This window comes from Hipposideros armiger, unplaced genomic scaffold (assembly GCF_001890085.2).
Source record: "Hipposideros armiger isolate ML-2016 unplaced genomic scaffold, ASM189008v1 scaffold_897, whole genome shotgun sequence".
Lineage (NCBI taxonomy): Eukaryota > Metazoa > Chordata > Mammalia > Chiroptera > Hipposideridae > Hipposideros > Hipposideros armiger.
This window is the reverse complement of record NW_017732247.1, coordinates 370741-383704: the sequence shown is the minus strand read 5'-3', so window position 1 is coordinate 383704 and position 12964 is coordinate 370741. Positions and strand designations below refer to the sequence as shown.

At 62.4% G+C, this 12964-nt stretch overlaps 2 protein-coding genes across 13 annotated transcripts in view; one reads left to right on the top strand and one right to left on the bottom strand.

The window, feature by feature from the left end:
* MROH1 (maestro heat like repeat family member 1) overlaps positions 1-12353 on the top strand; it is a 55062-nt gene extending 42709 nt beyond the window's left edge. For 11 of the 12 annotated variants that reach the window (XM_019630287.1, XM_019630286.1, XM_019630284.1 and 8 more), the window contains 12 exons: positions 3212-3366; positions 5975-6140; positions 6609-6805; positions 9017-9154; positions 9472-9586; positions 10043-10189; positions 10385-10573; positions 10937-11092; positions 11170-11304; positions 11401-11503; positions 11578-11646; positions 12064-12353. In XM_019630287.1, the coding sequence (XP_019485832.1) occupies positions 3212-3366; positions 5975-6140; positions 6609-6805; positions 9017-9154; positions 9472-9586; positions 10043-10189; positions 10385-10573; positions 10937-11092; positions 11170-11304; positions 11401-11503; positions 11578-11646; positions 12064-12149 (1656 nt within the window). In that variant the 3' untranslated portion in view covers positions 12150-12353. The remainder of the gene's footprint in view (positions 1-3211; positions 3367-5974; positions 6141-6608; positions 6806-9016; positions 9155-9471; positions 9587-10042; positions 10190-10384; positions 10574-10936; positions 11093-11169; positions 11305-11400; positions 11504-11577; positions 11647-12063) is intronic. The other variant, XM_019630285.1, reaches the window with a different exon arrangement.
* Positions 12354-12516: 163 nt separating this feature from the next.
* The window catches only part of BOP1 (BOP1 ribosomal biogenesis factor), a 22213-nt gene continuing 21765 nt past the window's right edge, over positions 12517-12964 (bottom strand). The window contains exons 15-16 of the mRNA XM_019630289.1: positions 12816-12923; positions 12517-12735 (exon numbers count right to left, since the gene is read on the bottom strand). Coding sequence (XP_019485834.1) covers positions 12582-12735; positions 12816-12923 — 262 coding nt within the window. The 3' untranslated portion in view covers positions 12517-12581. The remainder of the gene's footprint in view (positions 12736-12815; positions 12924-12964) is intronic.

Below are 12964 nucleotides of genomic sequence, written 5' to 3'. Positions count from 1 at the left end.
AAGGTAGTTAAACTGCTCAGAAAGTATGGGAAGAAAAGGAAAATGCAGAAGCTGAGGCGCATGGAGCTGGGGGGAAGAGGGGCTCCCGTAGCTGGTGAGGACTGAGGCCCTGAGCATCGCCAGGCGCCTGCACAGAGGTTCCCACAGTGGGCTGGCCCTAGAGAGGACACTCAGGTGCTGCCGCCCGCCCTTGCCACCTCCCAGCTCTGCATCTGCGGCGTGCGCTCAGGTGGCTGTCCCCATTGTTGTTCCCAAACGTACCACGGGCACGACTCCATCCGACGTGTGTGGCCCTGAGCTCTGGTCCTGCAGGTCTGAGGCTCCAAAGCTCAGGCCACCAGCACGCACGCCAGGGCTCCTTTTGTGGTGGGTGTGTGATGGCTTCGCATTAGTTTAGTTTGGTTTCTGTGGTGGCTGCACACTTGTACACATGTTTCCTGGGCTGCCGGGCCATCCCCTTTTGTGAGGACCCCAGTCTTTGGCCGTCTTCTTCTGAGTTGTCTGTGCTTTTGTCACTGATGTGTAGGACACGAGTTTTCCTTTGAGTGTGCAACTGTCTTGTCAGGGAGGGATGAGTGGGAACTTGCTGAGGGAGCATCGGCAGACGGGCCACATGCCAGGGAGCTGTGCGTGGAGTACCACCAGGAGAGGGGCAGTGCCCTCACGGGGCACGCGGCCAGGCCTGGGTGCGGAGGCATTGGCGGTCAGGGCCTGGGAGGGAAGTGGCAGGAGGGGAAGACCACACAGCCTGAGAGCCAGGGTTTTCTGGACAAAGACTGGGATTTTATTTCGCATTCACTGGGGCTCTCACATCGGATTCGAGTGGCAGGAACGGTGGCTCTCTGTGCAGGGGCAGGTGCCCAGGCTGGAGGCGCGGCCGCTGGTAGTGCTGGTGTGTGCACACATCTCGATCCATCAGCCGGCGGTGGACACTGCCGCTTCTATGGCTTGGCTGTTGGAAATCATGCTGCTGTAACATGGTGTGTAAATATCTCTTTTGAGACCCTGTCGTCTGTTCTCTTGGGCACATATCCAGAAGGGGCATCGCAGGATCATGTGGCAGCTCTGTTTTTAGCTTTCTGAGGACCCTCCATACTGTTTTCCCCAGTGGCTGCACCAGTTTGCATTCCCACCGGCAGGGCACGAGTGTCCCATTTCCCCACGTCCTCGCCAGCCCGTTATTATCCGTTTTGCTTTACAGCCGTCCTCGTGGGTGTGCGGCGGCTTCTCATGCTGGTTTTGACTTGCATTTCCCTCGTGACTCGTGGTGTTGAGCCTCTTCTCATGGGCTTGTTGGCCATCTGTGTCCTCTTTGGAGAAATGTGTGTTCAGGTCCTCTGCCCATTTTTAAGTCTGGTTATTTGATTTTTCGTTGTTGGATTGTAGGAGGTCTTTATGTATTCTGGATATGAACGAACCCCTTATCAGGTATGTGATTGGCAAACATTTTTTCCCGTTCTGTAGGCCGCCGTTTCACTCTGTGGATATACGTGTCCTTTGATGCGTAAAAGCTTTTAAGTTTGATGTACTCCCAATTGTTTAGTTTTGCTTTCGTTGCCTGTGCTTTTGGTGTCAGATCTAAGAAAACATTGTCAAATCCAATATCTAGAAGCTTCCCCGTTTCCTTTCAGCAGTTTATGGCTTTGGGTCCCTCCCACTCTGGGTAAGGGGAGGCCTCTCCATGGGCCCCACATGCCGAGTCAGCTGATGGCTCTCAGGGAAACGCTGCTGAGCTGTGTGCTGACCAGCTCAGGGTATCAGGGCCCAGCATCCCCCAGGGGAGCAGTGCTCCTGACCCCCAGGTTCGTATTGTGAGCGTGTCTGTGACATGCCCCCTTTGTCTCCAGTATGACATGGCACACAGCATCTTTTACCCACAGGGGTCATGACAGGCCTCCGTTTTCTTTCCTGCCTGAGAGACCTTGGCCTGGGGACCTCCTAGAGACTCCTGGTCACTATTTGGCTTTACATTTCTCTGAGGTCAGATCAGAAAATGTGGTCCCATCAGGTGACATGTGAGCAGACTGAACCCTCCCTCCCACCCACACTCCATGATCGTGGCATAGAGCCGAGTGCAGAGGGAAAGACCCCAGACGAAAAGCCACCTCGTGTGACTCCATTCCCATGAGACGTCCAGGACGGGCAAATTCCTGGACAGGGCTGGGGCGTTGGGTGACTGCCAGTGGGCATGGAAATGTGAGGGTGATGGTGGTCGCGTGGCTGTCGGTCATGCCTCAGGGAAGCTTCTGTGCACAAGGACCCTGGGCAGGCATGGGCGTGGGGCTGGCGGAGGTGAGCCTGAGCAGCCCGGGAGGCGAGGCGGAGGGCGCAGGGCTGAGCCCCTCGCAGGGACTAGAGGGACCCTGGTGCGGACGCCAGCCAAGAGCCCTCCACACCCGAGGGCCAGGACGCTGCTGTCACAGTTCGCTGAAGCACAAATCCAGGTGGCTAACACACACCAGTGCATCCTGTTGAAAAAATGCACAAAGGCAGAGAAAATGCTAGAGAAAGTGGGGGCACCCCGGAAGAGTTAGAAGCACCTCTGACAAGATGGGTTGCCCGGAAAGAGTCCCCGTCCAAAGCAGCAAAACATGAAGTGGGAGGGGAGAGCGGGTACGCAGAGAGCGGGTGTCTGAAAGTGCTGGTCTTGGTGACATTAATGCAGGAGGGGTGGGAGAGCCCAGTGACACACAAATGCGGGAGTGACGGAGTGCTAGTGCCAGGCGTCCACTCGCAGTCACCCAGGTGACTTCGGGGGACTGCTGCCCCCTCACCACCGGGAGCAGAGGAGATGGGCCTGTAGATGTGTCAGTGGCCAGCATGGATGGAAAGACCCTCTCTGGCCCACCCACGAAGGTCACCACGCTGGCAGCTGAGGAGTGGGCGGGCTGGGCCAAGCAGGAAGTTCCGCCCCAAGTTCAGCACCTCAGCAGGAGCGGAGGGCTGTTTAATGTGGCAGCAGGGACCTGTCTTGTCGGGGCCGGGGTGGGGGTCTGGGCCAGGCCACTGGGAGGGTCACCCTGCCTGGGGCTCCAGGCACTATCAGGTCCGCTGGCTTCAGTGCTGCACACAGGACAGAGGGCCCAGCTGGCACCGAGGGCTCTGCAGCTCCTGGGATGCCCCTTCCACGGTCCCGAGCCCTGGTTGTGTGTGGCGGGATAGCCCCTGGCGCCCCTGACTCCAGCCTGAGTGCCGTGTCTGTTGCCCACAGGTGCCCGAGATCGTGAGTGTGCTGCGCTCTAAGCTGCAGGAGACCCCAGAGGAGCACGTGCTGCGGGCGGCGCAGCACAGCGTGTGCCTGCTGGCATCCCAGCACTGCGAGGCCGTGGTGTCCAGCCTCCTGGGCAGCCCCCTGCCCTTTGACAGGTACCGGCTGCCTGCCAGCCTGCCGGGGTAGACGGGGCTCTGGTCTAGGCACCAGGCCCGGGGGTCCCTCCTGCCCAGTGCCCCTGTCCCCACCTTCCTCTAGGGACAAGGTCACTGTGCCCACCCTCTGCAGGCCCCAGATTTCAGTGGGCGCCCTGGGCTCGCTCTCCCGGGCTGTGCCGTCCACTCCCTCCTCCTGAGCCTTTCCTCTGCAGGGTGCCCGCCACCGTCTGTGAGCAGATCCCCGGGGCCTGGCCCTCAGTTTGAGCCAGGGAAGTTCCCCATGTCCGCCGTATCCCAGCGTGTCCCCTACTTGCACTCCCAGCTCCCGAGCCCCCATCTGTGCCCCAGTACTGCCTGTCCACTGCAGCCGCCTCAGGTCACCTCACCGTCCAGGTGGCCGTTGCTGTGGTCACAGGCCTGCCGGTGCTGCCTGTCTTTGCTGTCCCCATGGTGGGGAGAGGCCAGCCTGTGACCTGGAGACCCCCATTTTGTGCGTCCTGTCCTCAGGCATTCGCCTGTGAGCGACTCCTGTGAGCCCCGCTGTCACGTAGGCGCCGTGTCCTGGCGTGGCATATGGCACACCTGTGTTCTCCAGCCAGGCCTCGTGCATGGAGGGGCCCCTTTGGTGACCATTTGCCTGGTGTCTCCTCTGCCATCGTATCACTGTAGTGTTTTAGGAAATACCGCCTTTTGTTGCTGATGTTGTTGGGTTTTGTTGCTGATGTTGTTGAATCCAGTTTTGTTTTGTGTTTTCTGTGTCACTTTTTTCCATCTGCTTTCTTGTCTTTCTTCAAGACTGAAAGGGTCTTTTCTATAATTTTTTCTATAATTTCGTTTTTCCATTCAGTTACTTTGCAAGTCAAACACTCAGCTTTTGTTCTTTTAGTGGTTGCCCTAAAATGACCACATGTCCACCGAGGACGTCCCCTCTGTGCCTCTGGTTTCTGTCGGGGTCTGGTGCGCGGTCAGCCTGTGGCCGTGTCACCTACATCTGCCGCCCTGCTCTCCATTCACCCCTTTGCTCCACTGTTCACGGGGCGTCACTCACACAGAGGAGCCTACACATGGTCACTGGGCCCTGTGGCGTCCCAGGCCACAGGCCACTGCTTACAGGAGGCACAGGGCACACGCACCCTGTGGCGGAGTCGCTCTGAGAGGTCACCACTGTCACCGCAGGTGTGTCTTCCTGGTGCTGAGCTCGGTGTGAACGGAGCCCCACGGGACCATCTGTCCCACCACAGGCCACCTGCTGTCTCCCTGATGGCTGGTGTGCCGGGGGCACCACGCTGTCCACTGAGGGAGAGCTGTCCTAGGCCACCGGTTTCTGGACAGCCTGTGAGCTGAGAACAGGTTTTACCCTTATCAGTAGCTGGGGAAAGTCAGAAGACTATTTCATGGTGTGAAATGCGGGTTCCAGTGTTGAGTCGTTTCATTGGCACCCACTGTCCCCATGGGGGTGTGCGGCTGCCCTGGATGCTGGCGATGGGCCCCACCACCTGCGTCCATGCCATCCTGGTGGGCGTGTGTGGCTGTGCACATGGCCGCCCAGGCTTTGGCTCCTTTAGGGCCGCTCGTCTCCCACGTGCCTCCTACTTGAAGCACATCCTGCAGAAGGCCCTTGCTGGGGCCTGCTGCTGGTGGGCACTTCACGCTGTCCTCAGATGTGTCTGTCTGGCCATACTTGACTATGACTTTTGTGGAGCTTGGAATTCCACGTTGGCGAGTATCTCCTTTCAGTGTCCTTTGTGGCTGGCGCTGTCCTCGCGGAGGACGCACACTCGCTTCTATGAGCACGGGGGCCCCTGCCGCTGGGGTGTTGCGCTTTCCAGGTGGGGCCCCAGGGCTTCCTCCTTTCACTGCTGGAGCTGCCAGGCTTCTTGAGTCTGAGGCAGCGTCTGTCACCAGTTCTGAGCTTGTTCCTTTTGGACTGTCCCGTGCCTCGGGGATGCCAGTCGGCGCCCGTTGAACCTTCTCATCCATCCCCCACGTCTCTGGTTCCGGGTTCTGAACGGAACGTGGTTGCTCCCTGCGCTGGGTGTGGCTGCTTTCCTCCGTCCGCCTTCCAGAGCAGTCTCTTCAACTGCGTCCAGGCTGGCGCCACATGTGTCCACCGAATGCAGGGCGACCTCTCGTTTGTAAAGAGCTGCAGGTTCTTGTTCACATTTGCTCTGTTTTCACGGTTTCTGGTTCTGTTAGACATCTGAAGTTTGTTCTTCCTCCCTGCACACACATTAAAACTCAGCATAGCCACCCCTGCTGTCTGCATACAACATCTGCAGGCTGCGTCCAAGGCTTCTCACTTAAGGGCCTGTCCCCTGTGTGCCTGGCCTCAGGCCATTGCTCACTGCCCTGGAAGATGCATTTGTGGTGCCCCTGAGGCCGCCCGTGGGCCCCTCCCACCACCGCACCTCAGGCCCTCTGTTTGGGCCACGACCTCTGTCTCTGCCCTGTGGGCAATTATGCCCAACACTGGGCAGCCTGTTGCGGTCCCTGGGGTTAGGGCACCATTTCCTCTGGAGCTGCATTTGGTGGGCTGGTCTGGGGGCGTGGAGTTGGGATTGACCGGCAGGGGCCTCGAGGTGACCGCCCTCCCTCCCGGCTCCAGCCACACCTGCACCCTGTGGCGGGCGCTGGCCTCGGAGCCCGGCCTCACCGCACAGATCCTGGGGCTCCTCCTGCAGAAGATGAGCAGGGACGTCCCGTTCAAGGAGAGCCGGGCCTTCCTGCTGAGCAGCTCCCCCGACCGCGTGGCCACACTGCTGCCCCTGGCGGTGAGTGGTGACCACCCCGTTGTCCCTTCTCCCCGGGGGTGGGAGGACACCCCAGGTGGCCTTGGTGCTGCCCCACAGGCACCTGGAGCCCAGCCTCGTAAAGGCCTGCAGGTGTGTCGGTCCCCAGGGAGACCTTGCTGTTTCATCCATGGGAAAAAAAACCCCGGCTCCGAGAGGCTCTCAGCAGTGAGGCAGCTGTGAGGCTCCTTTCTGCTGCTAAGGAGCCAAGAGCAGATGGTCGGGGCTGTCCCCAGGTGGCCACACACCAGTGCCTGCCTCCTGCCCTACAGGGCCCAGCCAGGTAGGGCCGCATCCCCCCAAAGGAAGACCTCCGATAGCCCGGGGTGCGTGCTGACGGGATGCGGGCTGGTTGGGGCCCTGGGAAGCAGGGCCCAGCCTTCGTGGTGGCTGGCCTCATTAGAAAGAGCCCCAGAGGGAGGGTGAGCCTGAGGTGGCCCCTGTCCCTAGGCCACCTGTGCGCTGTCGGAGGTCATGTCTGTTCCGGCGTCCGCGCCCGCTGTGCTGGAGCTCTATCCCCAGCTGTTTGTGGCACTGCTGCTGCGTGTGGGCTGCACCCTGGGCGTCCAGCTGCCTCGCAATCTGCATGCCAAGGAGCGGAGGGCCACCGGCTTGGGCCCGGCCTCCCGGAGCCTTGAGCCCTGCAGGTAACAGCTGCCCGCCTCCTGCCCACAGCACGTGCTCCCACTGGACTTTGGGGCCCTGTGGTCTCCACTGAGTGGGCCCTAAGTCCCAGCAGGAAACCAGGACATGCCGGGGCACGGAGCTTCAGCAGCCTGGGTTTCTGCCTGCTCGTTCTGGTCTCGGGGGCCATTACCGGGCCTACCACGGTGGCACCTCAGAGCTCCAGTCACCTGGGGCCACAGGGCGAGCAGAGGAAGCGGATACCTCAGGGCCACTGGAGCCTGAGTGACAATGAGTCCGGGTCCCCTCCCTGTCCATCCCAGTTGTCTGGGGTGGGATGTGCTCCTTAGCTAGGACACGGGGACAGTTCACCCCGCCCCCACTGCAGGGCTGCTCCACAGGACCAGCTCGTAAACTCAAGCTGAGGCCGTATGCCAGGCCCTGCCCTGCGCAGACCAAGTGGAAAATGTGAATGGACCAGAGGACACTGGCCCAACTAGCCCTGGGCCTGGCACAGAGGGACTGCTCCATGGCCCGTGAGTGGTGGGGGCTGCAGGCCTGACGCCCCCACCAGGGCCCCTGCCTGCCACCCCTGAGCTGGGACTCATGTAGAGCCAGCCACAGGGCTTGGCTCTGATGGAGGCTGTCCGCCAGCGAGTCAGACCCTTGCAAATGCCACATCCACAGAAATTCTGGGCAGCAGGCAGGCAGGCAGGCAAGGGAGGCACCCGCGCCTAAATTGTTCACATTCTCTGGGGCCAGACGGGCGCCTCAACACTTCAGATCTGCTGCAGCTGAGAAATGCCCTGGTCACTGGTCTCAGCTTGAGCACGGCCTCTGGGCCACGTGGTGTCTTGAGGCCTGGGGCAGGGTGTAGGGCTGGGGTCTCACACACCGCCAGGACTCGCTGTGACCCTGTGGGCATCTGCCCAGTGACCACGGTGGCTGGTGTGGTTCCCTCTGTACCTGTGGTCAGCATGAGCTGCTCCGCCTCCAGGGACAGCAGCCCCTCCAGTGACCTGGCCCCGCACTGGACTCAGGGTTCCTGGGACAGGGACAGCTGCCTTGTAGCATTTCCTCTCTGGGGAGGGAGCCGCAGAGGGGGCCTGGTTTGTGGATGCTCAGTGAGAGCTCACTGGGAGCCCGTCCGTTGGGGACAGATGCGGGACACTCCTTGCTGACATCCCCACAGCCATCAGGCTATCTGAGGGTGACCATGGGGGTGGGCATGGGCCGTGGGGGGCGCCACCAGCACCCGCCCCCTGGGCCGCCAAGACCCCTGGGTCGACTCAGCTCCGGCTTCCCTTGGGCGGGGGCCCTGCAGCCCCATCCAGACCCTCGCACTTGTATGGGGCTGGCCTGGAAGTCTCACAGGGCCGCAATCTTGGGGACCTCAACAAGCTTGTCCCCAGATTCACATGTGAGGCCCCGCCACGTGGCCAGCAAGGCCTGCCCCCTGTGCCCCCCACTCCCGCCACACCCCAGCAGCACCACCGTTTCAGTCATGGGAAGTGCTGCTGGTCTGGCCTAGCAGGAAGTAGCTGTGGACCTTGCACTGTAGTTGTTGCCCAGATGCTGGTCAACTGCGCTGCCCTGTGGGTGGGTGGCTATCCTTGGACCTCATGGATACATACGTCGGCAGGCCGGGTGACCACTGTGCAGGGGAGAGGTCAGTGCGGAGCCTGTGGCCCTCTCTACATGGTTCTGAGGACCTGCCAAGCTGTCTCTGGGCCACAGGCTTTGGGCTGACTGCTCTCCCTGGCTTGTGGGGTCATGTCCTTGCTTCTGCCTTGGCTGGGGGTGTGTCCAAGTGAGACTGGCAGACACAAAACTCCTGCAGGGTCAGGCCCACCTCTGTCACCCCTCCCCCTCAACTGGCTGAGCTGGGGGACAGAGCTGAACACTTCCTGGCCAGCCACTGCAGCTCTTGGCTACTCTCTGGCCTCGGAGCCTAGGGGCCACGTTGCATATCTGGGAGTGGCAGAGCCTTGGGGTCTTCCAGGTGGGTGCAGTTGGACACATGGGAGAGACCGACTTGGAGTGCAGGAACAGGCTTTATAGGGGTCTGAGCCCAGGAGTTGGGGACAGGGGCAGTCTTCACAGCCTGAGACCAGAGGGTCCACAGCCGCTGGGCATTGCCCTGCTTGGGGGAGGGGAGCAAGGACCTGCTCCCCACAGGATGTCATGGGCAGCCTGGGGTGCCCTACCCTGAGCCCACTCCCACATGCCTGCAGCTCTGCAGTGGGTGCTCTGCAGCTCACCCTGGTCCGAGGGGGCAGTGAGGAGGTGGTGCAGCGTGTAGAGCTGGAGCGAGGCTGGGAGTCACTCAGGACATCCGTGGGGCACGAGGAGGGTGTCGCCCGGCTGGCCAGGTAAGAACCAGTGGGCGGGGACCCCCAAGGGCACGTGGGAGGGGCCCAGCATGAGAGCAGGTGCATCAGCCTTGAGGGCTGGCTCCCGGCTCCAGGCTGGTAGCTGTCCAGGGACTGGAGAGGAGTCCTGTCTGCAGGGGCTGGGCCAGATGGGCTAGGAGGGGCATGCCTGGGGGTCGAGGATATACAGGGCCTGGCAGCTGCGTAGATGGGCTCCAGCCAGAGGGCTCTCACTGCAGGGTGGGGAGCGGAGCCCTCCCCCCATGGGGATATTGGCCCAGAGCCCCGCCCTTGCACCCTGTGGCCTCCTCCCCTAGCGCCATGGCGAAGTTCGCAGGCCCCCGGCTGCCTCTGGTGATGAAGGGGCTCGTGTGCACACACAGCAGCGTGTACGAGATCCAGAGGGTCACCTCCACAGCCTTCCTGGCAGAGGTAGGGGCTGCTGGCTCTGGACCACTGCCGGGGGCCCGGCAGCATGGCAGAAGCACCTCAGGTCGGCACTGACCTGCCCCACACATGCTTGGTGTGGGTGGGTGTAGAGGCCCCTGGGACATGCCTGGTGACATCTCCACTCTGTGCCCAGTGGAGGGAGACCTTGGCTGTGTGTGGTCTGTGCTAGCCCAAGGAACTGATAGTGCTGAAAACCTGCCCAAGGCCAGGGCTGTGGGGACCAGGGTTCATGAGCCCAGCTTGGCCCATAGGGCCTTCGGCTGGCCTTTGCAACGTCCACCCCTCAGTGGCCTGGGACAGGGCTGCCTGGCAGTACAGCGGTGGGGCATGGGGAGCGGGGGCAGGTGCTGCTGCAGATCTGAGGTGGCGGCCTGAGCTGGCAGGGGAGACAGCTCCTGGGGTCAGTGGAGCAGGCTGTCACCTCACCTCTGCCTCTAGCTGCTCAGCAGCAATGTGGTGAATGACCTGATGCTCCTGGAGTCGCTGCTGGACAACCTGACAGCCCGGCAGAAAGACGCGTGTGCCAGCGTGCGGCGGCTGGCGCTCCGTGGCCTGGCCAATGTTGCCTCTGGCTCCCCCAATAAGGTGAGCCAGCCACCAGCCCTGGGGCCTTGACAGTGAGATGGACAGGACACAGTGGACGCTGTGTGGGGGCAGTGGGGATGTGCATGCAGGTGGCCTGAAGAGCCCATGGTGTGGGGGGCTGGCATTCTGTGACAGTGTGTGACAGGCACCATGGCTTGGTGGCCTGGGGACACGGCGAGCATAGGGTATCCCCAGGTACGGGCCCGTGGCCCCCAGCTCCTGACAGCCATGATCGGTGGGCTGGATGACGGGGACGATCCGCAGAGCCTAGTGGCCCTGGAGGCCATGGCGGGCCTTGTGAAGCTGCTGGACCTCGTGGAGCCCGGGGACCTGCGCCCAGTGCTCCTGCACGTGGCCATCCGGATCCGGCCCTTCTTCGACAGCGTAGGCAGGGGCAGCATGGCCCCAACACCCCCCTCCCCACCAGCCAGGCCATCCTGCCTCTCCCTCAGCTTCAAGCGTCCACTCCACCTTATTCCCAGGGAGAGCATGGCGCCCTCCCCAGCTCCAGATGGAGCCTGCAGTGTGGATTCGGCGGGGCGGGGCTCCCAGTGCTCTCCTGGCCTTTCCCCCATCTTTTCCTGCTACCCTCTGTCACTGCTTCAGGTGCCCTATCAGGCCCATGCCAAGTGGGGCAGAGCACCCGGCATGAGGACATGATGGTGTAGGGAAGGGCCTGGGCCTAGCACCAGCGGTTGGGCAGGGCTGGGGAGGCCCTGTGGGGTGACACCTGGCCCCCCACCCCAGGAGAAGATGGAGTTCCGATCTGTGTCCATCCGCCTCTTCGGGCACCTCAACAAGGCCTGTCATGGGGACTGCGAGGACGTCTTCCTGGAGCAGGTCGTTGGTGGGCTGGCGCCCCTACTACTGCACCTGCGGGACCCGCAGTCCTCCGTGGCCGCTGTGAGTAGCCAGTGGGGGATGGACAAGCCTTTGGGACTCGGGGCCTGGGCATCTCGGGACTGAGTGTCGGCTCGCAGGCCTGCAAGTTTGCCCTGCGCATGTGCGGGCCCAACCTGGAGTGTGAGGAGCTAGCGGCTGCCTTCCAGAAGCACCTACAGGAGGGCCGGGGCCTGCACTTCGGGGAGTTCCTCAACACCACGTGCAAGCACCTGGTGAGGGGGCGGGGCCGCCGGGGCGGGGCCGGGAGGGGTGGGTGCCGTCTCCGTCATTGGCCACCGTATGGAGGCCTCCCTCCCTCCCTCCTGCAGATGTGTCACTTCCCGGACCTGCTGGGCCGCCTGGTGAGCACCAGCCTGTTCTACTTCAAGAGCAGCTGGGAGGACGTCCGCGCTGCCGCCCCCATGCTCACCGGTGAGTGCCCTCCCCGCGGCCCCCTGCCCCCTTCCCCGCGGCCCCTGACCCTGACCCGACCCCCCTGCCCGCAGGGTTCCTGGTGCAGCACGTGGAGCCCGAGCAGCATCGTCCACAGGTGGACCTGGAACATCTAACTGCGGGTGAGACCCCACCCCCGCGAGGGCGCAGAGGCCCCCTCCCCCCCACCTGTCGGTCTGCACAGGGCTCCTGTGGGCTGACCCTGTTGGCACCAGGGGGACTAAGTGATTTTCCTGGATTTCAAGGATTTTTTCCCTGTCACTGGTGACCTCATCGTCTCTAGTAATTCACGGAAACTTCTTAACTGTTCCAAAAGAGCTTAAAAAACACTAAAAAAGGAAAAACTATCTTTCCGTTGGCTCCTGAGCCCTCCCGGCAGAGGCCTGTCTTGGGCGGGCGGCAGGCCCCACGCACAGGGCGGGGTGTGCACGGTGGGGTCCTGGCCCCTGGGCTCCTTGCGCCAGGAAGGGGGCGGGACCAGCCCTGGCCGGCTTGTGGGAGGGCCATGGAGGCGCCCGCAGCAGCTGCCTGTCCTGCAGCGCTCCAGCTCCTGCTCAAGGACCCGGCCCCCGCCGTGCGCATGAAAGCTGCCGAGACCCTGGGCCGCCTGGTGAAGTTCGCCTGAGGCTCCGGCGCCTCCCAGACAAGCAGTGCCGGCCGAGTCTGGCCTACGCCTCCAAGGTGCGGCCCAAGGAGCCTCCTAGGCCCACACTGCAGGGGACCGAGTGCCTGGCCTCCTCCAGGAAGCTGCTGGAGGCCACGCAGGGAGGACCAAGTCTGTGCCCCCCAACTTTGCTTCCAATAAAGCCACTCGCTGCTCAGGTGACCAGGGGGTGCAATGACAGGCCTTTCCTTGTGCGACAGGTCAGCTGGTGCCCCCCTACACACACACACACACACACACACACACACACACACACACACACGCGGCTGAGTGAGGTGTGGTGGGACAGCCTGTCAGGAACCCCAATTCAGGAAGGTCACACCACCAGTCTGGGAAAAAAGACCTCTATTGAGGGTCCTGTGCATGCTCCCGGTCCCAGAGCAGGCCCAGGGCCTAGGTGAAGAGGCGGACGGTGCCGTCGGCCCCCGAGGAGAAGACCCACGGCTGGGTGGGGTGGAAGGCGACATCCAGGACGCCCAAGTCGCGGGTCAGCGTGTGTCCCCTCAGCACCTTCACGGGCACCAGCAGCGGGTTCTGCAGCAGATCGCTGTGGGACAGGGGATGATGGGCTCAACACAGCAGCACACTCCCGGCGGGGAGGGGCGGGGGGGGTCGTCCCACACTCACTTGTACACCATCCCGTGGCAGACGATGACACTGCCGTCATCCGAGCCAGATGCGAAGAGTGGGTAGCGGGGGTGGAAGGCCACAGCCCGCAGTGCCTTCTTGTGGTGCCTGGTGGAGGGGCAGGGAGTTTTGACCTGATTGAGGGGGGT